Raw genomic sequence first — 25562 nt, forward strand, 5'->3', positions numbered from 1 at the left:
CGCCCCAGAAGATAAGCTAGAGAGACAAGTGAGATTTTCTAACAGAGAGTCCTCCCACCCTCTTTTATGACCGAAGCAGTGAAGCATAAGACCTCCGACTGGCCGAGGTGCTTCAGTAGCAGCCCGGGCGCGAAAGGGAACCCAGACTTGCCCCGGGCTGGGTGGGAAAGGCGAGTCTGGTTCTAAACACCTGAACCGATCCCTAGGAGAACTGATGTCTAGACCCCCAGGAAACCCATAATCTTCTAGGGGCGATCTCAGGTGCAGGGGATTTCTGTTCACCTACATCCAGAGGCAACCATCCCTCCCAACTCAAGGCATCTTTTCTTCCACAAGTTGCAACCCTCAAAAGGCCACCTCGCCCCTTTCCCTCCGCCACATAGAGTCAGGATCAGGTATGGACACCGACCTTCCAGTCTCCCTGTCTCCGGCCTTTCTCAAAGTAACCAGGGTACGTGCTCAAGCCTGCCCCAGGGTGGCCGCCACCAACTTGCCCCGCAGCGTGACCCCCAGACCCTCCGGGCGCTGGGCCACTCGTGCCTCCCGCCCTGCCCTCCGCGTGGGTACAGCAGCTGGCCCCGCCCCAACCTCGTCCCCGCCGCGCGCCCAGCGCCCCACCCCGGGCCCGCCGCGCTCAGCTACGCTCGCCCCACCGCTGCGTGCCCCCTCCACGTCGCTGGGCGGCTCCCGCGGCTCCCGGGGCTCTAGCGGCAGCACGTCCGGTCTCCTTGACGACGCGGCGAACCAGGCTAGTAGCACTGAACCAAGCGCGAGTGGCGAGCGGGCCTGGACCTCCTCCTGGTCAGCTCTTCGCGGGATCTCCTTGGCAGGGCCTCCAGCGGGTAAGCAGAGCCGCGGTGACAGCGAGTAAAACTTCCCCCGCGCTCCCACGAGTGGCGGGACCCAGCCCTCACCTCCCGTGGCGCCTAACTCTGAAAACTTCTCTGCTACTACTCCAGGTTGGGGTTCTGGAGCCCCACGGCTGTCAAGGCATCGCCCGAGAAGGTAGGATGCACGGCTGAGAGGAGGGGAGGTCTGCGTGGTTTGTGTGGTTATCTCCCCCTGCTGCCAAAATGAAAACCGTCACGTTCTGTTCCAGGGCTTCTAGCCCTGCCCTAGTCCCCCGGGTCGCCCGCGGTTCTGTCATATTTTTGCAAACAACTTAATGGTTTATAGCGATGAGCATCCCCTGGCTTGGCCCCTACCTGTAACTTGTTTGGCCATAGCAATGTGAATTTTGGCCCTTCTGGGTCGTCCAAGAGGAGGATTCGCACTAAATTCCAATCTGAATGATTTTAAAAGTCCAAAATTCAAGTTTCTGACTTCTGACTCCTTGACCTACTCTGCATCACACCCGAATGTTGCACAGTGACATTGGAACTTGCTGAAGCTGTTTGTTCTTGCCCTAAGAAAGTTGTTTTAAATATTTTAAATACTTTGTTTCGTTCTCCTAAAACCCACAGTTGATGGCTCCTGAGTCCTTAATATATAGTTACACAATATAAATATTTACATGTATATTTATATTTACTGGGGTTTTGGGTTCTGTTTTACTCTCCAGAAAACCACCTCAGCAGAAATGATCTCTAACTGTTGAGATTCCAGAGCTAAGCCCACACTCTCCTACGCATTCCCACTGAACCCTCTACAGAATCCCAGCCTCTTACCTCTTGCCCTGCGGTGAAGCTTACTTCCTGCTTCTGGGTCCAAGCAGTCTCAGGGTTCAAGTAGAACTGGTTTCATTCCTGAGTACTGGGGTCAGGATTGTCCTTGCAAGGCCAGGTGACAGGTGATGACAGCAGTCAGGGGAGCTGAGGTGGTTTCCTTCTGTTCCCAGTTAAGTTCAGTTGTTATGTATGTTTACCTGTACAGGAGCCTCGGGGTACATCACTACCTTTAATCCACATTTTATACTTAAAAGAGCTGAATTACAGGGAGGTTAAGGAATCGACTAAACATTTCAAGATCTGTTGAGATTTGAACACAGGCTGCTTCCAGCAAGCTGCTGTCCTGTCAAGGAGGAAATACAGTGTATATTTAAGTACTTCCGGGTATAAAGTGATGGATGATCACGCTGTATGTGTTTGAGGCTGTACGGTAAAATGTGCCTGGGTTGTGCTGTGCCTCCTCACCACAGTTGCAGGACAGAGCATATACCTGTCAGTCTATTCATCCATTCTCCGCCAGTCAGAACGCAAGGTTGTTTATAAAAGCAAATAGAATAAAAAGGGTTAAAGGTAGTTGCATGAATACAACAAAGGAAAAAACTGTCACGTCTTCTATTATCTCAAGGGAAACCTCAAATCAAAATTTGGGGAATCTGAATATTCGGTGTTATCAACTCATTGGATAAGAGGCTAGTGGACCTTGCAGTCCACGTGGAACCCTGAGTGGCCCCACTGGCTTCTGGTTAGTGGCATAAGCCTAGAGGCAAATGTATATGAGATATCGTACATCCATTTTTGAGGTACTACGTCTTCTGAGTCGGAGTGTTTACTGTCAGATTGAGCTAAGCACATTTCACACGCTCTGCTCCTGCACAGGGCTAGTGGCTGCCATGTTGAACAGCTGGACTCTACTGGCTTATACGTTGTATTCTCTGTTATATTTCCAGTTCTGCTCATTCAACAAGTACTTACTGAGCATCACCTCGTGCAGTATGGGATGTGCTAACCCTAGAGACAGGCAAATACATAAAGTTCCTTCTCAGAACTCTAGCTGGCGAGAAGACAAAGAGTAAATAAATACATGAGTGAACCTATGACTGAGCTCATATTTGCCTTCATGGAAGACCCCTAGCCCTCTATTTTTCTTTTATCCTTTATTTTTTCTTTTCTTTCATTTTTTTTTCTTAAGACAGTGCTAGTATTTAGCCCAGGTTGGCCTGGGAGTGATGGTCAAAATACCCCTGCCTCAACCCACTGGGATTGTTGACGTACACCACCATACCCAGGCACACAATAGAGCTTATATGTTTGTTTGGTGGTGCTAGAGTCCAGGCCAGTCAACACCTGATGACCTCATGACTTGACGCTGATGTGGGATACACACTTAACAGCTAAGAAACAGTCTCTCTTACTCTCTGTCTCTTTTTTCTTCTCTCATACTGAAGATGGGACACGGGATCTTGCATATGCTAAGCAAATGACCTGCCACTGACCATGTTTGTTTGCCCAGGCTTGCCTTGAACTTGGCCATGTAGCCTAGGCTGGTCTGGAACTTGCAGTCCTGCTGCCCAAGCCCTCCTGCAGTCTCAAGTGGGTTTTGTTTTGTTTTGTTTTGTTTTGTTTGTATTTTTGTGCTTGTTTGTTTTCCTACTGTGCTGTGCTAAGAACCAGTTTCCTTTCTCAAGATCCTTTCTCTGTGGTTGTGGTCATTCCTGAGTTCTCTAGCCAAGTCTCCGTGTTGGGTATGTGCATACCATTGCTCCTCATCTGTTTCTTGGATGCTCTGAACCAGGATTCTACCCTTGGGCTTCTCTTGTTCCCCCGCAGATGATGCAGCTCAGTACAGTTCTGTTTCCAGATGTAGGCTATGAGTCTAGTCTGTGGGCTGTCAGCCAGCACTTTTCTCTGAACTCTTATCTGGTCTTCCTGCCTCTGTGCTCTCTCAAATTTACCCGCCACCAAAGTTCTGGGATCAACTTATTCACCTGGTCTTCTTCAAAGCTTTGACTTTGGTTTACAATTGCCCAGTAGTTACAGCATGTGGCAATTAATGGCGTTTATACCTTGCCCCCACCAACATTTCCAACTTCCTCTGCAGACATTCCCTAACACTGAGCTGGGCCATTGCTATTGCTACCTGACTGTGGCCCCTACTTGGTTAAATGTCACCTGCACAGTGCCACTCAGGTGGTGTCCTATGGAGAAAGATCCAATATTACAGTGCTGCAATCTTGTGCCCTCGGGATTCTCTTCCATTTATTCAACACTTCTTACTTAACATGCCCGTAGGCTGTGCTAATTCTGTTATCAGAGCTCTTACTGCAGGGCCCCAGGGATGAGAGCAAGAAGAGCCATTGTAGTCAAGGAAGAAGTCAAGGTTTCTTTTGGTCTCAGATAACAACAACAACAACAACAACAACAACAACAACAACAACAACAAACTCTACAACCCAATCTCATTTCAAAAAAAATGAGAAATTAACTGTCTGGCCCATAGTAGGGACAGAGGTTGAGTAGAAACAGGGGCTTCAGACAGTTTTAGAGATGGATGTGTGTGCCTCTTGTATTTATGCTCATCCTTTCCCTCTCCCTCCCTCTCCGCCCTCTCCTTCCCTTCCCCCTCCCCCGACCTCTTGCTTCTCATTTCTATGCCTGGAGTTCTAGACTCACATTATGCCAATGCTCTAACAGTCCTGGTTGGAAAACCTCAGAGAGAGAGTTCATGATGAGCTAAGCTTGGCTCACAGGCATGCCACTGGGCCTGTCACTGTTAGCTTATGAATTACCACAGTGGGTGTCCTAGTTGGATGTTCATCATGCTGTGATGAAACACTGTGACCAAAGCGACGTGGGGAGGAAAGGGTTTATTTGGCTTACACTTCCACATAGCTCTCCATCACTGAGGTAAGTCAGGCCTGGAACTCAAACGAGGCAGAACCTGGAGGCAGGAACTGATGCAGAGGCCTTGGGGGGATGCTACTTACTGGCTTGCTCAGCCTGCTTTCTTATAGAAGCCAGGACCACCGGCCCAGGGATGGCACCACCCACAAGGGGCTGGATCCTTTCCCATCAGTCACTGATTAAGAACATGCTCTACAGGTTGCCTACAGCCCATCTTATGGGAGCGTTTTCTCAGTTGAGGTTTCCTCCTGTCAGATGACATTAGCTCCTGTCAAGGAGCCATAAAACCAGCCAGCACAGTATGGGTGCTGTTGTAGTTGGGCAGCTAGATCTGCCGTAAAATCTGAGGACAGTGACTACATTGTTTATGGATTCTTGTAGAAAAAATACAGCTATGGAAGAAATGCAAGAAACAGGTGCTGGGTCTTGGCGGTGGCACTGGAGGGGAGTTTAGGAACGGCTCAGTTAATGGCCTTTCTCTTCAGGCTTTCCACTTCTTCCTCCACTGGCTGATCTCGGTGTTCACTATTATGTCAATTTTAATGGTATAGGAAATCACACTGTAGCCCCCAAGAAGCCTTGGACAGTGTGCCAAAGCCTGAGCAAGAAGGTGTCTCTTCCTTGAGATGCTGAACTTCTCAAAAGCAGGAAATCTTCATCTTTGTGTCTGCACAGCTTAGCACAGATTTGGGATGCGTGGCAGGTGCTCACAGGAAGTTTGCTTCTCTGTCTTGGTGCTGAGGGAGAAACTTAGCACCACCCCACACATGCCAGCTGCACAGCACTCTCTTCCTCTAAACTACAACCCCGGCCTGGATGTTTGTTTTAAATAGACATTGGATGTTATTTGTGAATTGGAGACTATCGTAATTATTCCCGTTGACACAGGGACTGTTCCAAAATCCAGAGGGTACCCAGGCCTTCCATGTTCAGCATTATAGCGTTTTCCATGGGCCAATGATCTTGGCTGCTATGTATCAGCTCTCAGGACTGAGGTAGTTGTGTAAGTTAACTAAAAGTCTTCAAAGCCAGCATGCTTGTCTCAGTCACAGCTTGTGTTTTGTTTCTCAAGACAATCTTAACCCAAAGCATACGTTCCCAGCTTTTCTTTTAGGCAAAACATGAAGGGGTTGTGGTGATGGTGATGGTGGTGGTGGCGGTGATGGTGGTGGCGGTGATGGTGGTGGCGGTGATGGTGGTGGTGGTGGTGGTGGCAACAGCATGTGTGCCAAGGCTCTGTGTTAAACCCCTCATCTAGTTAACCCCACTTGATCTTCTCAGGTGTCCAGAGACGTCAACCCCATTGGTAATCCCCAGTTTTCAAGTGGAAGAGCCAAAGCTTTAGAAAGGTTAAGTCACTTTCCAAGCTCACCCCAAGGGTGGCAGAACCAGCTTTAAATCTGGTCTCTTACCAAGGACCCAGGCTCCTGAGTGTTACTGAGGCCTAAGGAATTCAGTGCTAGGATGAGAGAGGCCCAGTGGATGCCTGTCTCCTCGGGAACGATACAGCTGGACTGAGGAGTGTCTAGATCTCTCCATCAAGATCTGAGCTCTGCCTGAGGGCTGGAGTCCATGCAGCCTGCAGCTGGCAGGGGTGGAGGCTCTAACTGGGAAGGTCATGCTCTGCCTGTCTTACCAGGGACTCTGTCCACAGGACTGGGGGAAGCAATGGAGACATTTGGTTCATCATTGCATTGTGTCATCCTAGCCTAGAGAGCCAGAGGGAAAGCTTTCCTTTGTCGTACTTTGCTGTTACCAGCTAGCTTCTTCCCTCAAAAGATTCCTTGCTTTTCTGGTACACTGTGGCTCTCGATTAACTCCACAATGGAGAACCGAGTTGTCAATAACTTATTTATTATCTTCTTAGTCAGGGTTCCCAGACTAATGAGAGTCTGTGTGAGAAAGACAGTTGAAAAGGGAGCAGTACCAACTAATGACCCACTGCTTTGTTGTCCACAGTCTTGGCCCTGAGTTTGGTATTCCTGAAATCCACAGGTATGTAATAATAGCCATTTTAAAAGTCTGGTTTGAGGCCCAGGCACGAGGGCACAGATCTATAATTCCAGTGTGTGAGAGGCAGGTGGATCTCTGTAAGTTCAAACCACCTGGCTCTCCTTAATAAGTTCTAGTCAGCTCAGTCAGAGCTACCAAGAGACACCCTGTCTCAGACACAAACAAAAAGTCTGCCTTGGGATGTGGAGTCTCGGGTGGGGGTGGGGGTGGGGGTAGAGAGGTGAATTGCTAACATAATTAAATGTGATCTTTTCCATAAGTTTAAAAAATTAAATAAGATCTTTTCCATAAGTTTACAAAATTAAATAAGAGGGGAGGTGGGTCAATTTTTACAAAATAAAATTTATCTAGATATATAAAGGGCTCCATTATGGCGGAAAAATCAATCCTATAACTAGTAACCTAGAAAGCAACAACAACAAAAACTCAGAGAAAACATTAAACTTCTATTAGTAAAAGCATGCGAAGATTTATGAGATGAAAATTAAAATGGGTCATTGGATAAGAGACCAAATTGTACATACACATTTAAAAATAATATTTTAATAATTAAAGTCCATATCCTAAATGTGGAAGCCTTCCACCTCCATCTGGCTCACAGGCACTCTAAAACGTCCCTTTCGTGGCCCCAGCAAACTTGACAATGGTGGAGATACAGTTCTCATGTTTGGCTGTTGAACTTGCGGGGGAGAAGTATAAATGTGAGCAGACATGAAATTAGGATTTCCGCCCAGCTAGGTGAGCCTGCCGCTGCTGGTGTTTTAGTCTAGACCTGGAATACAAGATAAAGAAAGAGACCGGTGACAGAGCTAGGGGACAGAACACACCGCTGTCCAGGGGAAAGTCATCCCTGCAGCTCTGTTTACATGGACTCTAAGATGAGAAAATTGTGTCCTTGAGACCAGTGCTTCCTAATGCTGAAACCTTTTAAGACAGTTCCTTATGGGGTGATGATCCCCAGCTACAAAATTGTTTTTGTTGCTACTTCATAACTGTAATTTTGTTATTGTTAATAATTGTAGTATAAGGCTGGTGGCCCACGCCTTTAATCCCAGCACTTGGGAGGCAGAGGCAGGCAGATCACTGTGAGTTCGAGGCTAGCCTGGTCTACAAAGTGAGTCTTGGACAGCCAAGTCTATACAGGGAAACCCTGTCTTGAAAAAAAAAAAAAAAGAAAGAAAGAAAGAAAGAAAGAAAATAGTATTAAAATGACAGTATTCTCCAAAAGTATTCTACAGACTCAATATACTCTCACAAAATCCAAGTTAGTGTCTTAGTAGAAAGAATTGTAGTATAGGGCTGGAAAGATGGCTCAGAGGTTAAGAGCGCTGCATGCTCTTCCAAAGGTCCTGAGTTCAATTCCCAGCAACCACATGGTGGCTCACAACCATCTATAATGAGATCTGGTGCCTTCTTCTGTTATGCAGGTATACATGCAGGCAGAATACTGTATAGATAATAAATAAATCTTTTAACAAAAGAATTGTAGTATATATTATAAATAGATAAAGTCCATATGCAAAAAAGAAAAAAGTAATGTAAATATTTGTACTTTCCAACAGTCTTATGCAACACCTATGAAAGGATTGCATGACCCCCCAAAGGGATCATGACAGGTTGAAAACCACTGCTCTAGACTTTATGACTTCATTCCTTAACCCATGCTTAACAGACTGCTGACAGTTTTGTGTTTCTTTCATTTGTATTGACACTTACACAAGGGTTTAGAAACTTACAAAGTAAATATCTTGTTCTTTTTTTTTTTTTTCCAGAAACTACCTAGACAAGAAGGAAGTTGTAAAGGTAAAGGATACGGGCTGGGGTGTAACTCAGTCGCATAGCATGCACACAGGGAACCCCGCTTTCAGCTCCTGGCCTCTGTAAACTGGCATGGTTGTACAAGCCTTGCCCTCGTGCTTTCTTTGTTTGTGAGCCTACCTTTATAATGTCCAAGCCATATCTCCACCTCAGTCCTAACACTTGGGAGGGGAAAGCAAAGAGATAGTGGTGGTGAATGCCTTTAATTCCAGCACTTGGGAGGCAGATGCAGGTGACTTTGTGAGTTCGAGGACAGGCTGGTCTACCAAGTGAGTTCCAGGAAAGTCGTAGCTGCATAGAGAAACCCTGTCTGAAAAAAAACAAAAACAAAAACAAAAAAAACAAAGCAAAACAAAAAGTTAAGGCTCATCCATGGTTACATAATAAGATCAAGGCCAGCCATGAATGCATAAATATGCCTTGTCTCAAAAACAAAAAAAGTAAATAAAATGCATATTGCTGGAGGTTCTTGTTTTTTGTTTTTTGTTTTTTTTTTTAGAATGTTTGGGGTCAACTTTACCATCAATTTATAAGATTCAAAAGTAATTTGCTTTAGTATATATTACACAATAGAAATGTTTACATAAAGCTATTAATATATTTTTCCAAATACTTCAAAGCAAAATAATGATAATTCTAGTTTTTAATTTCTGCTTCTATTTTAGGCACCAAAAAGCAGACAGAATGGCGGGTTGACAGTGTTTGATCCAAAGGGTAAATGATTTATTACTTAGAATGTGTTTGACGGTGATTTTGTTCTAAATATTAAAAAGAATATTGAAATTGTTAGAATTGGTTGTGTAACTCAACAGTGAAATCCTCTGTTATCTATCTTTTAAAAAAAAAACTTAACTGTTTCTCAATTAATTAAAATTCTATGTTAGGGACAGCACTGCTGAAAAAAAAATTAAATACTTTTATCTTCTCTTTCAGAAAAAGTGATGACAGATCCAAATAAAGAAATGTCACAGTAAGAAAATGCCTTTGGCCTTGCCTTTTAAGTAATTAGAAATAGATAAAGCAAACCATTTGTCATCTAATTAAACTTGCAAAGGCAGCTGCGCATGGATGGGCTGCAGTTATTACTTAAGTAGAGGCATATTTAAAATTAAACTGTGAAGAAGTGAAAACTAGGTGAGCCCCACTTCTGCGTCTAGTACTTAAACATACTGTCTTCTGTCTACTCTGTTTTTTTTTATTTGTTTAATTTCTACTACTCTTTTCTGTTTCCCTTTGATCATGCTTCCTTTTTTAGAATATCTAGTAATATTTAAATTAAGTAAATACTTAATTTAAAATTAGTATCCTCAGCTCATTTAAGATGCAACATTAGTCCTACATAAAGAAAAAACAATCACCTTGAATAGTTGAAGATGATCAATTAATTGCTGACTATAACAGCGTCAGTTCCAGTACTGCATGATACAATTGTTTACTACCCTTTGGGTAAAAATATGATGTTTATTTAATGAAAATTTACAGTTTGAATACTGTCCTTAAAACAAAGTCCTAGGGCTGGAGAGATGGTTCACCATGCAGAACCTTTTCCTGAGAGTCCAGGTTTGATACCTACCTAGTGGTCATATGGTGGCTCAGCACCATCTGTAACTAAGGGAATCCAGCGCCCTCTTCTGGCCCTTTCGCATGCTGCACCCATATGGTGCACAGACACATGCAGGCAAAGCACCCATACACATAAAATAAAATGAAAGGAAGTAAAGGTGCCCATGCCAGTCCTGGCCACCTCAGTTAAGTTCCCACAACACACGTGGTCAAAGAGGAGAGACAGTTTCCAGGAATTCATATATATGATGGTGCTCTTGGGGGCTGCAGATACATTGTCTGAAGTCTTGGCTTATTTTGAGTACTATTCAAAATATATGAGAAAAATTCTACTCTAACCAACATATGTCAATTGCTGTACTGGAATAGCTAAAAAAAATATTCATCTTTTGCTGCAAGCTTTATACATCATGTAAATAAATAAACGTGTGTGTGTGTGTGTGTGTGTGTGTGTGTGTGTGTGTGTGTACACTTGGGCGGTGGTGGTGCACACCTTTAGTCCCAGCACTTGGGAGGCAGAGGAAGTCGAATCTCTGAGTTCAAGGCCATCCTGGTCTACAGATAGAGTTCCAGGACAGTCAGGACTACAGAGAAACCCTGTCTCAAGAAAACAAAACAAAAAAAGCCACAAAAGAACTTAATTACATAGAGCCTGGCGTGAGCAGCATTTGTGAAGGTCAGGAGACACTTCCCCTAGTCAATTCTTCTCTCCTGCCGTCAGTCCTGGGGCTCAAACAGCTCACCAGGCTTGGCAGCAAGTGCCTGTCCCTGCTCTACCACCTCAGCACCCTGTATATTCTGCATTAAAGAGAAAGTAATAGGTAACAGATCAGTATCAGAGGGCTTACATCTGTTTCAAATTATAGTCCACCAGAAAAAAAAATCTATATAAAGCATTTCTATTTACATACACACACGTGTATGCACCCTGTTATCACATAGCTGAAAGATACTCAAAGAGCATGAGGCACAGTGTTCAGTAGTAATGGAGATGAGCAGGCCATTGGTGGGAATAAGTGACCGTGTGTGTGTATGTGTGTGTGTGTGTGTGCGTGCCTTGCTGTGTTGGTTGCTTCTCTTGTTGCTGTGACTTAAATGCCTGAGGAAAGCAACATAAGTGAGAAGGGTTTATTCCGTGTCACAGAATAGCTGCATCATGGCTGGGAAGGAGGCCTCTGATGGGAGGAGTGTGAGGCGGCTACACACTCCATGCAGTCAGGAGAGATGAGTGCAGTGCTCAGCTCGCCTTCTCCTGTTTTCTAAGCCCCAAGGTCCGTGGCACACAGTGGTACTGCCAATACTTAATAGCTCTCTTCACCTCAGGTAACTCAGTCTAGAAACTAAGTGAGCCCAGGGCACTGCCTTCTTAGGTGACCTAGAGCCTCTCTAAGTAACAGTCGGAGGAGATTGCGTGCCTCGGGGCTGGTACGGCTGTGGACAGTAATCCGTCCTAGTCCTCATAGCCAGTGTTCGTAGATGGTGCCGAGCAGGCGTGGGGCAGACTCAGCCCGGGAGGTCCGTGCAGCCTGGACCTAGACAGAAAAGCAGAGGGCCACGCCAATCCTCTGCACTCTGTACCGACTGCATTTGACTGTGCAACAACCTTTTGCAAGAACACCATGTTTCCCTGTGCTCGTGCAGGGACCAGAGCAAGGCTGATAAATACAGCCCGTGAGCTTCACAGACGTGTGGGGTGACTACCTCAAGTCCCTTGTCCAAGGCTGACGGCAAAGAGGGTTAGTGTTTGAAGACAGGTCATCATAGTAAAAAATGGACAATGGTGGGGACCAAACCTCAAAGAATTAACTCAGGCAGTCGGGGAACTTTTCAGTGGGATTCATCCCACTGCTGGCTTCACCCGCTGACGCTGATGGGGAGGTCTGATTTGGTGAGGTAAGGACCCCACCTGTGCAAGGTTAAAGAGCATTAGTTTTCTTTTTCTCCTTTTCCTTCTTCTGGGTCTTCACACCTGTGCCAGCTCCAGGGGCAGTGGCTGAAACAAATCTACAGTTCTTTGACCAAAATTGAAGAAACTGTATGCTTGGGGTTTTATTATATAATGTCGTGTATGTGTGTGTGTGTGTGTGTGTGTGTGTGTGTGTGTGTGTGTGTTACAGCCTTTTCTAAAATGAATGCTAAGCTGTTTTCTCATTTTTACTTCACTTTTAAGAAAATGCTTTGGACACAGACCAAGACCGGCAAGCAAGATTTATACTTCCCCACTGCAGATTTCCCCGGGTGTAGCTAATACATTCTCAGCAAAGTAAGATTTAAATGGTTTTGGGTTTTGACCCATGGGTAATTGATATAAATCACTTAAGACAAAATTTACATTGTAATTTTCCTGAAAATACTATTAATTCTAATAACAATTGAAGGACGCTTTCTAAATGTGCCGGATATCGTCCTTAAAAACTAAAGGAAATGCTAAAATTTAGGATATCTACCCACCAGCATCACCAAGTTCCGCTGGACTGTCTAACCTGAGAAACTTGCAGCTTTCAGAACTACTTAATTAAATACTTCCCATGTCCAAAGGATGTAGGTACATACAGTAAATTTTGAAATCTTTCCTCCATTGTCACTGTTGTGAAATCAATGAAACTTTTAACTGTTTCCTTAAGTAGTTAACGCTCTTACTATCACGAACATGATTCTTTCCAAAAGGAAGTCAGTAGGCTTTTCCGGAGGAGGGCTGTTTGGTTCTGCTTGTTTGTTTTTTGAGACAGGGTCTCACTAGGTAGCTCAGGCTGTCCCGGATCTCACTATGTAGACCAGGCTGTCCTCTAACTTACAGAGATCCACCTGCCTCTGCTTCCCCAGTTTGGGATCAAAGGCACGCTCCACCACGCCCTGCTAAAGTCAGTAGTTTTTAGTTGGAGAAAAGGTTGAATTTCTAGCCTCTGGTAATTAGAGTGTCTACACTGTAGATGCTGCAGGAAGTGAGGAGCAAAGGGCTTTTTGCTTTACTGTTAAAATCACGATTGAGTCCGTTCTCAGGGAGGTTTTGGTCGAGGGTGTTCATGGCTGCTGCTTGCAACAGTAGCACTGCATGCAGCCACAGGACAGTGAACTTGTCGCCTGCCTCCATGTGTTTAGGATTAACTGAGGACTCCAAACTACTCGTATCTGCAGATCTGTGCGCCTAACACCCTACTCGGGGATCTGCCAGCACCCTGTTGCCCGGAGTCTTAGGCACATATACTGTCTCATATTGATTTCAGCTAATGCCAGCTTTAGCAATGTCTTTCTTTTCTTGGTGATACATAAAACCACCAATAATATCTTACAATAATGGTATCTAAGAGTCAACAAGATAATGTCATTAGTGAAGAAAAAGGCACAAAACTCCTTTTCCTAGAGGTGATATGAGCTCGTGTAAGTTCTGGCGATTGGTGGGTTGTATGGCAGCCTAAGAATGGTCCTGCCATCCCAGGAAATGGAGGACCCAGTGAGCTCTCAGTGTCAGGCACCTCGGTGGATGCTCTCACGCAACTAGAGGGGCAAAGGGTCAGACGCAGAGCGTAAGTCGTCTTCCTGAGCCTCTGTGTCCAGAGAAGGGACGGTGTTGGTTTGTCCCTGATGTCATTTTTATCTCTCTTTTAAAAAAAAGAAGTATTTAGGTGTACAAAGTATGAGCTGTCATCATGGCAACCTCACATATGTCACACTTCGTTCCCAGTTATGCTCCTCCCCCACTGCCACCCGTTCCCTTTCTTTCCCCCAGTCAGCCTCCCTTTCTACTTTTCTTTTCCATGTATTCTCTTACACTATTTCTTATTACTCTTGAGATTGCTTTCTTCCCCTTCCATATAAGCACATGTATAAACACACCCACACACATATGTATATGGACACATACATGTAGTTTTAACGTTGGGTTCACATCTGAGAGAAAACAGGATCTGTCTTTCTTTCTGATTCTGGCTTCTTTCTCTTTACACGGTGATTTCCAGTACATCCATTTTCCTGCAAATATTTCCAGTAATATTGTGATTTTATTTTTCTTTAATGATATATAACAGGGGTGGGGCAGGATTTTCAATTTTAAGACAAGGTACTGTGTAGCCCTGGCCATCCTGGAATTCACTATGTAGACCAGGCTAGCCTACAACTCAAAAGAGTCACCTGCCTCTGCCTCACAAATGCTGGGGTTAAAGGCATGCACCACCACGTCTGGCTTGTCAGTGTGTCACATTTCCTTATATACATGCACCATGTATTTTCTTTACATAGTCATCCTGTCTTAGTTAGACTTGCATTTCTTTTTTATTTTTTTATTTAATTTTTAAAAATTTATGTGTGTTGGTAGTAGGGTATCAGATCTTGGAGTTACAGACAGTTGTGAGCTGCCATGTGGGTACTGGGAATTGAATCTGGTTCCTTTGGAAGAGCAAGGCAGTGCTCTTAACCACTGAGCCATCGCTCCAGCCCCTAGACTTACATCTCTATGATGAAGCACCATGACCAAGGCAACGTAAGAAAGAAAGCATTTAGCTGGGTGCTTGCTTACAGTTTCAGAAGGTGAGTCCATGGCCATTAATGATGAGCGAGGCAGCAGGAAGGACAGAACGGTGCTGGAGCAGTAGCTGAGAGCTCACCTCTGAGCCACAAGTTGCAGGGCAAAAGAGCAAGGCTGGGCCTGCATAGACTTTTGAAACCTCAAAGCCTACCTCCAGTGACACACCTGCCGCAACAAGGCCACACCTTCTCCAATAAGCCACACCTCCCAGCCCTTTTCAAACAGTTCCACTAACTGGGAACCAGACATTCAAACACATGAGTAGATAGGGGCCATTCTTATTCAAACCATCACATATCCATTGATGAATATTAGACTGGTTCCACTTCATGGCTATGGCGAATAGTACAGCAATACACATGGCTCTCGTTTGTTCATTGGGTATGTTGGCTTAGACTTTTCTGGGTAAGCAGCCAAGAATAGGATAGCTTAATCAAATATCCTGGGAAAATAAAAGCTCCATTCTTGCATCTGCTAAAGAACATAACAACCAGGTCAAACCATTTGTAAAGTCAAAACCCAAGGGCCAACAAGAGAGCAGAAGGTAAAAAAGAAGTTTGTCACCCAGCCTAGAACTTGCTTTGTAGACCAGGCTGACCTCAGACTCAGAGATCCTCCTGCCTCTGCCTCCCAAGTGCTGGGATGAAAGGCATGCGCCACCACCACCCAGCTGACACTGAAAGATTCTTAATACCCTTGAAAGCAGATTTGTATTGTTTTCCTCCCACAAGCATAGATGTGCCTCTCTGTAGATGGAGTGTGCCCTACCCAGAATGCCTTGTTTGCATAGGCAGTGTCTTGGTGTGAAGTTCCAGATGTAAAAGCTACAAGAGGCTGTTTAATAACCGTGGGGTTCATGTCAGTGTTGGAGCCTTACCATGATGCAAGTGCAGGCACCTAACCACAGACTTCAAAAGCCATTCGAGGCTGATTTCCTTAAGTAGTTTTATGTCACCACACCCTGACGAACCAAAAGCATTTTCCTAAGCGATTCTCTTAGATGCCCTGTGCTGCAGCTCTGAAAAGATTCTATGAATCGTTATGCAATAATAAGTACCAAGCAGAAATAGTTTTTCATGAGCAATAAAATTACGCTCTTCCAAATAAGAGCCAGCATTCTGTTTAAGTCTTCATTTGGTTGGCATTGCCATACTGTGATTTTCTTTGAATAATAGTATTCACATGTGTTTTATGGACTTTTCTAAAGCGAAGGGCACTATGACTGATGAGATGTTTCACTGTCTGCTTTAACGGTTAGAAAAGAAGCCTCTTCCAAGAAGACTGAAGATCTTCACTCTTTTAGGAATGAAAACAGATCATCGTCCAGGAGTATTGAAAATAAAGACGTCTTAAATCAGCAGTCCAACCTGTGGTCCTCTTCCTACCTGAAAGAATGTACAGGTAACAAGTAGCACTTGTCTTGCTCAATTGGGTAACTGTGGCTTCTGTTTTAGCCCACGGGCCATGACCTTTGCACATGAGTTGACAGCACTGTAGCTCTGAGGTTGGTCAAAGGAAGCAATACGTTCAAACTCACATACTGGGTTATTTGATATACAGCCAAATAGGACATCTGTGCGTGGACATTATATAAGCTGATCATTACAAGGCATTAAATCCTCCAATGCATTAAAATACTATGAAAACCTACAAGCCAGAATACTAGGTACCAGTTTGAAAGCTAGATACAGTTGTCAAAGCAGACACTGACCTTCCTCTTAGGAAGTGCACATTCTAAGGGAGATCGTTGGCCAGTTCTTTGGAAGTAAGTCTTCACCAGTGGAAGGATGGATATTGAAGATGTGGCTTCCTTACAGAAAGGAGTGCTGTGGAGATGCTAAAGATAACTGAAACCCTGTCATGTACAACACGGATGGAGTGGAGATCGCCATCTTAAATGAAACAAGGCAGGCAGAGGAAGACAGTGCCAAAAGGCTCTCATCAGTGGGACCAGTAGTTAGGACTGGGAAAAGAAGGGACGAGGAGGGCTGAGGAAAGCTGGGACTAGAGACAAGGAAAATGTACTGTTTCAAAAAAAAGTTAGGTTGATAAAATTTGTTTTCAGCATAACAAAGTACGTTTAATCTGATTTAAACATTACAAAACGTAAGCATGCATCAAAGCATCACAGGGTACTCCGTGAATACATGCAAATTATTTTTCAAGACAGGGTCTCTCTGTGTAGCCCTGGCTGCCCTGGAACTCACTCTGTTGACCAGGCTGGCCTTGAACTCATATATCTGCCTACCTCTGCCTCCAGAAGACTGGGATCAAAGGTGTGTGTCACCGCAACCACCACACCTGGCTGAATGCATGCAGTTTGTATCAATACTTTAAAAAATGAAATGTTTACAGCGATGTGAAACACCAACAGGAGAGATAATCTGAGGCTGTAAGATGGAGTACAGTGAAATTAACAGCACCCAGGAGAGATCGCTTTGGATACAGAGGTTAGGGAACTTCCCCCACAATGCTGAGGGTCTGTAAATTGACTGAGAGCATCCCTGTGACATCGCAGGATGGTCTTAATCACCTATTATGACCTTCCTTTGATGACATCAGTATGGTGAGGTGGTCCACAGACCAGGTGCCCTCTGGAGGGTCAGGAGAGTGTGACTCAATGGAGACTGTGGAGGAGACAAAAGCAGGTAGATGGGCACCCTCTCATGAGCCAGCATCCTTCTTCGGGCTGGCATGTTTGGCTTAGAATCGCTTTTATCTTTTTTTTTTTCCTTCTTCCTAGTCTGTGTTTTCCCAGCCTGTCTTCTCTGGTGCTCTCTCCTGAATGTCTTTGTTTTCTCTCAGTACCTCATGGCCGTGGCCCTGTCAGAGAAGAGGAGACTGTAGACATTCAGACTCCTCTGAGAAGGGGCCGAGCCTAAGGCGCCCACCCGACAATGCTTCCCATGTGGACATATTAGAAGAAACAGAGTAAACAGTCTTAAATTGCCCTAATAGTACACTTTAATGTATTTTAGGAAAGAAAAACGTAGAAATTCGTTAAGAGTATCAACTCTAGCCATACTGACTCCCAGACCAAGTGGGGTTGCCTCAAGAACTTTAATACTGGGTTGTTTCACCTCTTTGCCCCCAGTTTCTTCATCAGTAGATGGGCTAGAAACACTATCCTGCTAGAGAGATAGATGCTCAACAGTTAAGACCACTAGCTGCTCTTCCAGAGGACCCTGGTTCAATTCCCAGCACCCACCCACCCACCCACCTTCTTACCTACCCACCCAGCAGCTCACAACGGTCTGTGACTACAGTTCCAGGGGATCTGACACCCTCACACAGATGTGAATGCAGACCAGTGCACACAGAATTAAAATTACATTACAGGTTTGGTTTCAAAAAGCAACCCTGCCTCAAAGAACCAATAAATAAATGAAACGTTAAGCATAACATTGAGGTGTTGATAGAGGTAAATGAACTAATTAATACGCATGCAGATGGGGGGAGTAAGGATGTCTGTGGGCCAATTGTTTTTCATCAGTTTCCTGGGTGCTAATAGGATCTGGTCCAATTTAACACCTCAACTTTCTATGGTTTACTGGTTACGTGTGTTCTGTTTAAGGTGAAGTGGGCAAGGATTTGGTCCTTGCAAAGCAAGAGAAAAATAGTGAGTGTTGCCTTGAGGACATTGAGGAGAAGCTGTCAGATTCGACAGATGGTGATGGAGAAGATGATACCAATGGTGAAGATGATGAAGTCCCCACTAAGAAGGAGACTCGTGCCCCGCTGGAGCTAATGGCAGAAGTAAGTTTTGGTGTTTGTGGTATTAGTGGAGTAGTATACAAATACTGACATAATTAAACAGGATGCAGTCTTATTAGGTAGATTAAATGAATTAGTATATATTAATTACTTTTAAATTAGCCAATTTTTTGAGACACATTCTTTTCCTAAGCCTGGGGCTTTCATTTTCCTGGCTTAGCTGGAAGCCAGCAAACCCTAGAGGTCCCTCCCTCCATCCTACCCTGCCCATACCCAGAGCTGGGCTCTCAAAGTGTGGACAACTCATGGCTTGTTTCCCAGTGCTCAGATCAGAATTCTGGTCTGTATAACTATGAAGTCAGCACTCCTACCCACTGAGCACTCTGTCTGGCCCCCAGAACATAGTTATAAATGCTTCAATGCGATTAAAAATGTTCACTAAATATTAATATCAGAAACTAGGAAAACTACAAACAAGAACTAAAATCTCTTTTAAAATTGAGATTAAAAGAAACAAGTAAACAGATCAAGCACTAGGGATTTTAAAATGTGCAGAGTTAAACCAATACATATCATAATTAAAACAAAAGCAGAATAGCCTAGGCGTCATAGTACACACCTATGATCCCAGACCTTGGGGGAGCGTGGTGGGGCAGGGAGAAGGAACAGGGGCTTTAGCTGCAGAATTTGAGGCCAGCTTGGTTACTTGAGACCTTGTCTCAAATAAATAAATAAAGTTCAAAGAGAAATTATAGCTACAAAGAGGGGTGAAAATAAAAGAGTTGGGGCTGGAGAGATGGCTTGGCAGTTGAGAGCACTCACTGCTTTTGCTGAAGACCTGACTTTGGTTCCGGCATGTATACACCTTTCCGGCAGCTCACAACTGCCTGTAACTTCCAGGGGCTCTGATACCCAGCTCTGGCCTCTGTGGACAACAGGCACACACATGATGCTCATGCATACATGCAGGCCCTCACACATGCATAGGGTAAAAGCAAAAATTAAAATCTAAACCTTGGCTTATAAAATTCCCATATTGCACACATGTACTGCTTTTTAACCAGCAAAAGCAATAAACAATCCAAGCAAAATGGTGATACATCAGCATGCTGGAAGATACTGAGTTACAGAGCGTTGGTCCGAAGTTCTTTTTCTGGTTTGTTTGGGTTTCTTTTTTTTTTTAGAGATTTGTGTATTATTTGTGTATGTGTGCTTTCATGTGACCATGTGAGCGCCACACGTGCACATGTCCTCAGGTCAGGAAAGAACACTGGAGTTATGGCCGGTTATGACCACGATATGAGTGGTAGGAACAGAACCCTGGTCTTCTCAAGAGCAACAAGTGATCTTAACTGCCGGAGCCATCTCCCCAGCCCCCACAGTTTGTTTTAAACTGGTAACTGCCATGTCATCGGGCCCGACATTGGCAGAGGCGAACTGGCCCGAAACCAAAGAAACACGCAAATGATGAGACCGATGGGATGAACCTCAGTCGAATCAGCCGCTCAGGCTGCTAAGGGACACATAGACCTGGTGGCCAGGCAGTAGGGCGGCCTCCTTCACCACGCTCCATCATGTATCCTCAGATACGGAGCGTGGCTGGGAGAGACGGCTCAATAGGAAGAGGATTCCCTGCCCTTCCAGAAGACCCGAGTTCGGTTCCCAGCACCCGTTCCATGTAGCTCATAACTCTGTAACTCCAGCTCCAGGGAATCCGACACCCTCTTCTGACCTCTGCAGGCACCTGCACATACATAGCATATATTCAAGCACACACACACACACACACACACACACACACACACACACACACACACACACACACTACACGTGGAGAAATGTATAAATGTTAAAAGCAGAATGGCTGGTGGCACACGCCTTTAATCCCAGCACTCGGGAGATAGAGGCAGGCAGGTGTCTTGAGGTCAAGGCCAGCCTGGTCTACAGAGTGAGTTCCAGGACAGGCAGGACACAGAGGAGAAACCCTATCTTAAAGAACAACAACAACAACAAAACAAAACAAACAAACAAACAAAAAACCGAAATAAAACAAGGGCAGACGTACTACTCGTTCATCAATTAATCAATATTTTTAGGGAGTTTACTTAAATTCTGTCTTGAAACCACTTATCTGAAGAATTTGTTTTCCAGTTCCTGAGAGCGGAAATGGGCCGAGACTACCAGCTGGCAAAAAAATTGTGTCAGATGAGTAAGTACAGAGCACTTACCTTCTCCAGCCATTCCTTTGTTTCTAGAACAGACCCCATAATATGAAGATGGCTTGGCCATCCGAGTCTAGTGAATTCTCTACTAATGTCTCAGGGTTCCTTTAGAATAAACGAGTTCAGTTAGTATATAAACTCACTGGGACCCCTGGCATAGTTCTTTGTGTATTAAACAAATGATCACTGTCCTGGAAAACAGGCTGTTCACGACATAGGAGGCAGTAAATTGCTTTATGCTGCTAGTTTCAACCAAGCCAACCCCACAGTCAGGTCTAGTGTTGGACAGACAGTAAACTAACACGCAAATGCTGTTCCATGAGTGATTGGTGCAGTGGAGAATGCCAGTAAGGAAGAGGAAGAGAAGGAACTAGAAGGCCAAAAGGTTTCCACAGGATGGCCTAGAAGGCTTCACTCAGAGCTGGAGGACAGAACTGAGTTGTAGGAAGCCAGCCTGTGGACATCTGGAGGAATAAGGTACAAAGCAGGATGGATTACAGGTGTGCTGAGAGGCGGGGCCTGGAGGCAGCACCAGAAACTGGCGTAGAGCAGACTAGGTAAGAGGCAAGTGCCAGCATACAAGGCAAGGGACATGACGTGGGCACAGGGCTGAGTAGGCTGCACAGACCTTTCCCCAGCTGAAGGACCAAGTGCTGGGGATAAAGGTGTGTGCCACCACCCTGGCCATCCTTTTAAAGTTGTAACAACAATAACAATTAATACTTATTATGGGAGGCAGGATAAGGAGACTGAAGCTAAACTGCGCGCTTGAACAGGACCCCAGAGTGTTCCTAGAGGGCCCCTCGCTTTCCCGGGTGCCCAGACTGGCCTCTGTTTCCCTTATGGAGGTCCAGGTCAGTAAACCTCTCAAACAAAATGATGGAAATTTCCCTCAACTCGTCACAGACCCTCTTCGTCACCCTCGGAGTCAGGACAGCTAGAACACTAGATTGAATATTGCTGGCGAAGCCAGAGAGCTGCTCCCATCCCTCCACTCGGACAGCCGTAGCGGCCAGGCTGAGCTACAGGAGTTGCCAGTCTCACATCTGATCCCATGAGATAATCCTAATCCTGGCAGGAAATTCCCTAAACTGTGCTAAGAATTGATAGTGTATTCCACTAAAAGGAGTCCATCATCAAAAAGGCTCGGAAAACCACAACCTGAATATGTGAATGGTCCGGTAAATCCTGTGGTTGCTCCTCCGTGTAAACTTTATGTCCTCGATGGCAGTTGACTTAGTTTCCCATATACACATTAAGAAATGGATGCGAAGAGGCTAGAGAAATGATGGCTCAGGGGTTAAGAGCACTGGCTGCTCTTCCAGAGGACCCAGGTTCAGTTCCCAGCACCCACATGGCAGCTCACAACTATCTGTAACTCCAAGATCTGATACCTTCACACATCCATGCAGGCAAAACACCAATGCACATATAAATAAATGAAAAAAAGAAAGAAAGAAAGAAAGAAAGAAAGAAAGAAAGAAAGAAAGAAGAAAGAAAGAAATGGGTGCAAAAGGAATAAATCATAGAAACTGCTCTATAAAGAGGCTTTGCCTCACAGAAATCTTTAGACTGAAGACAAGCTTATTTTAGTCTAACTTTAAACACAGAGAGAAGTAGTTATACAAAAAAAATATTGGCTCAGAAGACACCTGAGGTCCTTGCAAGGAACTTTTAAGCAGGCACATAGTACAGCTCAGACTGGTGACAAATGTTAGACACTGTTAGTGATTCAGAAATAGTCACTGCCTCATGAATTGAGTCTTGAGGCCAGAGGATCAACTCCTCAGTGTCAGTGGGCCCTCCAGCCGCCCACAGTTACCTCTAATTTGGTGTTTAAGTGCCCCCTTGGGGGCCACCAAGATACTGCATGAGCGGGAAGTAGGTGTGTGGAAAATAAACAGGGTGATCTGCAGAGTTTTGAAAAAAAAAATAGAGTGACTCTGAAATGAAATTCTGGCCTCTAGGATATTGGTAGCATATCAGCACGCCTCCATGAAAGTAGTCCAAGGACTTAAAAGTTACAACAAGGTTCCGCAAAAGGGAAGATTAAGGGGGAAAAGTCGAGAGGAGGTAGTGGCTGAGGTACAGACTAGGGTCAAAGCTGTCAGAATAAAGAGAAAGAAATAACATCAAGTTCCCCTACTTGAAACATTGACACTCCTGTCATGGATGAGTTGGTACAGGAAGAAAACGCTACTCTTTGGGGATAGAGGGGACCTTTATGTAGACATTGTCACGTAAACACTGAGTGGCTAAGATTGGGATGGAGGTTAGCAAATCCTTATCACTCCTGCGCCCTCCTTTGTGAGGCTGTGGCCCTTCGCTGGCCTGGGAAGGAAGCTCTTTTGAGGAGTCTGTGTGTTCTTTGGATAAGGACGTAGGGAATATAGAGCATCGTTTCTCAGCTAAAACACCAAATATTCAGTGGAGAATTTTCTTTGTTCTCAGATGTGGTGCGAGTGTGGCTGTTCTTTGCTTTGTGCCTTTGCCTGTTCTTATTGACAGCTTCGATCAGTCCCACTCTAAGGGGCTGTGTGCTGAAACTGTGGATATTAATAGCATATGTTCTGTTGTCCGTTTTCAGTCCTAATCTATGAACCAGAAAATCCTGTTGCCAAGGAATTTTTCTCACTTATTGAAGAAATATTGCTGAAGGGTAATCTTACATTTTACATTTATTTTTTTCTCAAAGAACTGTAAACGGTGTTTTTAAAAAAAAATGTATTAGATTGTGAAAATCCATCATCCCGAATGTTAAGGAATGTCAAACTCTGCTTCTCACCCTTCCTAATGCTGCAAGCCTTTCATACAGCCCCTCGTGTAATGATGACCCCAACCATACAATTATTTTTGTTGCTATTTCATACCTGTAATCTTGCCCCTGTTGGGAATCATAATGTGAATAGCTTTCTTTTCCGGTGGCCTTAGGGTGACCCTTTGAAAAGGCCTCAACTCCCAAAAGGGTCGAGACCCGCAGGTTGAGAACCACTGATCTGAGTGGATGTTTTGAATGGTGTAGTAAAATCATCTGGCTTTCTACGTCAGGAAAGATGACTGCCCCAGTCTCTTCATGGGGTGGAACTGCCTGAACAAAGCAGAGTGTGTAACCACACCCGTGTGTCACACCCATATGTTACGTGTCTCACAATTTCCGGTGATACAAGGACCCTTTATGGTACCCTAAGCCAATTTCCCGTACTCAGAATTTCTTTTCCCTTTTACAAAGTTCAGCTGGTTTTTTTTTTTTTCTTTTCTTTTCTTTTTTCTTTTTTTTTTCTTTTTTTTTTTTCTTTTCTTTTTCTTTTTTGAGCAAGAATATCAAAGTTAGCCCTGAAATCATGATCCTCCTGCCTCAGCTTCTTAAGTTTTGGGATTACACTTACACCATCATGCCTGGCTTTTTAAGGATCTCAGTGCCAATAGTAAAAGTTATTTTTAGAGACCCGTGTTTAGGTTAATTTTGGTCGCACAAACATCTACCCACCAAGTCAACATAAATATGTTGGCTTTGTTGTTCTATTTTGATGCTACACTGAGTTCAGCTCAATTTTTTATATTCCCCAAACTACATGTTCCATGGTAAGCCATGACCTGAGCAGAGAGTGGGCCCTGGGAGACAGCTCTAGCCCCTCTCTCCTCTCTGTGGCAGAGAAAGCGCAGAAACACGAGGAAGACGAAGAAGACAGTGACGAGGAGGACACGAGCAGTGAGAGTGAAACGGAAAGCAGTGAGGATGCCAGCTCCGACGACGACAGCTCCGATGAGTGCGAAGACGGGGCCTAAAGGTCATTGCTGTGCAGAAGTATTTTCCAGAGTGTACGCCATCAAATACAGATATAAAGAAGAGAGCTGCTGCGTGGTGTAGCTGTGGTTTCTTCCGTACAGCGTTCAAGCGCTCTGCATCCTGGTTGGAGCTGCTTGCTCTCTCGTGCTCCGGGCAGGCCACTCAGGGGAGCAGGGCAGAAACACAGCAACCGCTCCATACGCTTTGTTCCATCTTAACAACCCTAAGTAGTAAGTGTGTTATCCCCATTTTACAGGTGAGAAAAGTGAGGCATGGTGAGGGTAAACACTTTCTCCAGTGTGAGTCACCTATTTGTAGGGTCTGGATTTGCCTCTGTGACATATGGCTCAACAGCTATGCTTTCAGTGACCCACCGCATCAAACATTTAAAAAGAAAAAAAAAGAAAAAAAAAACCGCATCTGTTCATGTAGCTTGTGGCAGTATCTGCAGTGCTCAGCTCCTCCACCCTGGCAGAGAGTGTAACCCCCATGTTCATGACACAAGACTTTGGTGTTTTTTATTATTGTATCTCTAGAAACTGATAAGTAACTGGAAAATAAAGAGGGGTGTGTGTGTGTTTGTGTGTCTGTGTGTGTGTGCCTGTGTATGTGTGTACATAGATAATCTCTAATGAATAAATGAATTAAAGGATAAGTGTTTATATTTTTCATACAACACTGGAAAGGTGTTATACTTACCTATCAATTGATGTTATTTTTCTATTTTATATTTTTTAAGACTTGTTTTATAGTGTGTGTGTGTGTGTGTGTGTGTGTGTGTGTGTGTGTGTGTGTCTGAGTTACAGGTGGCTGTGAACTACCTCATGTGTGTGGTGGGAACCAAACTGGAGTCCTGTGTAAAAATAGCTAGTTGCTCTTAACCACCACACCATCCCTGCAACCCTGAGATTCAGAATTCTTTGATAAATTTCTGCCACTTTTAAACTGGTTGTGAATAATTAAGGCAAAACTTAAAATAATCTTTTATGAATATGCCAATCTGAATTGAAGGCAAGAATATTTTCTGATACCACAGTGTCATGGCCTATGCAAAATACAGAATAGTTCACAAAATACTCTAAAATTGTTACTGAAGATTAAGGTTTTTATTGACATTCATTAATTTATTCATTAATTTATACATACATTAATGTATACACATGTACACAGCTTGTACATATAGAGGTCAGAGGACAACTTGCAGGAGTCAGTTTTCTTCTTCCACTTTTATAAGAGTGCTGGGCCTGGGTTGACTGTAAGTACCTTTACCCACGGAGCCACTTCCCCAGCCCACGGAGCCACTTCCCCAGCCCACGGAGCCACTTCCCCAGCCCACGGAGCCACTTCCCCAGCCC

General features: G+C 44.5%; 1 protein-coding gene across 5 annotated transcripts; it reads left to right on the forward strand.

Annotated features, from left to right (window-relative positions):
• Positions 1-3: 3 nt before the first annotated feature.
• Positions 4-24271, forward strand: ERICH2 (glutamate rich 2). Of its 5 annotated transcripts, XM_084797979.1 has the most exons (13): positions 4-28; positions 337-842; positions 960-1005; positions 6528-6563; positions 8354-8384; positions 9065-9113; positions 9333-9369; positions 12133-12225; positions 15743-15885; positions 18059-18240; positions 20350-20407; positions 23008-23079; positions 24073-24271. In XM_084797979.1, exons 2-13 carry the CDS (start codon positions 398-400, stop codon positions 24204-24206), a joined length of 1326 nt encoding a protein of 441 aa, XP_084654105.1. In that variant the 5' UTR covers positions 4-28; positions 337-397; the 3' UTR covers positions 24207-24271. The 5 variants fall into 5 exon arrangements, with proteins under 5 accessions (XP_084654105.1, XP_084654104.1, XP_084654101.1 ...); XM_084797978.1 differs by lacking the exon at positions 4-28 and having other exon boundaries at positions 35-842; XM_084797975.1 differs by lacking the exon at positions 4-28 and having other exon boundaries at positions 15788-15885.
• Positions 24272-25562: the final 1291 nt, after the last annotated feature.

The sequence above is a fragment of the Acomys minous genome (assembly GCF_964271855.1).
Source record: "Acomys minous genome assembly, chromosome: 10".
NCBI classification, from domain to species: domain Eukaryota; kingdom Metazoa; phylum Chordata; class Mammalia; order Rodentia; family Muridae; genus Acomys; species Acomys minous.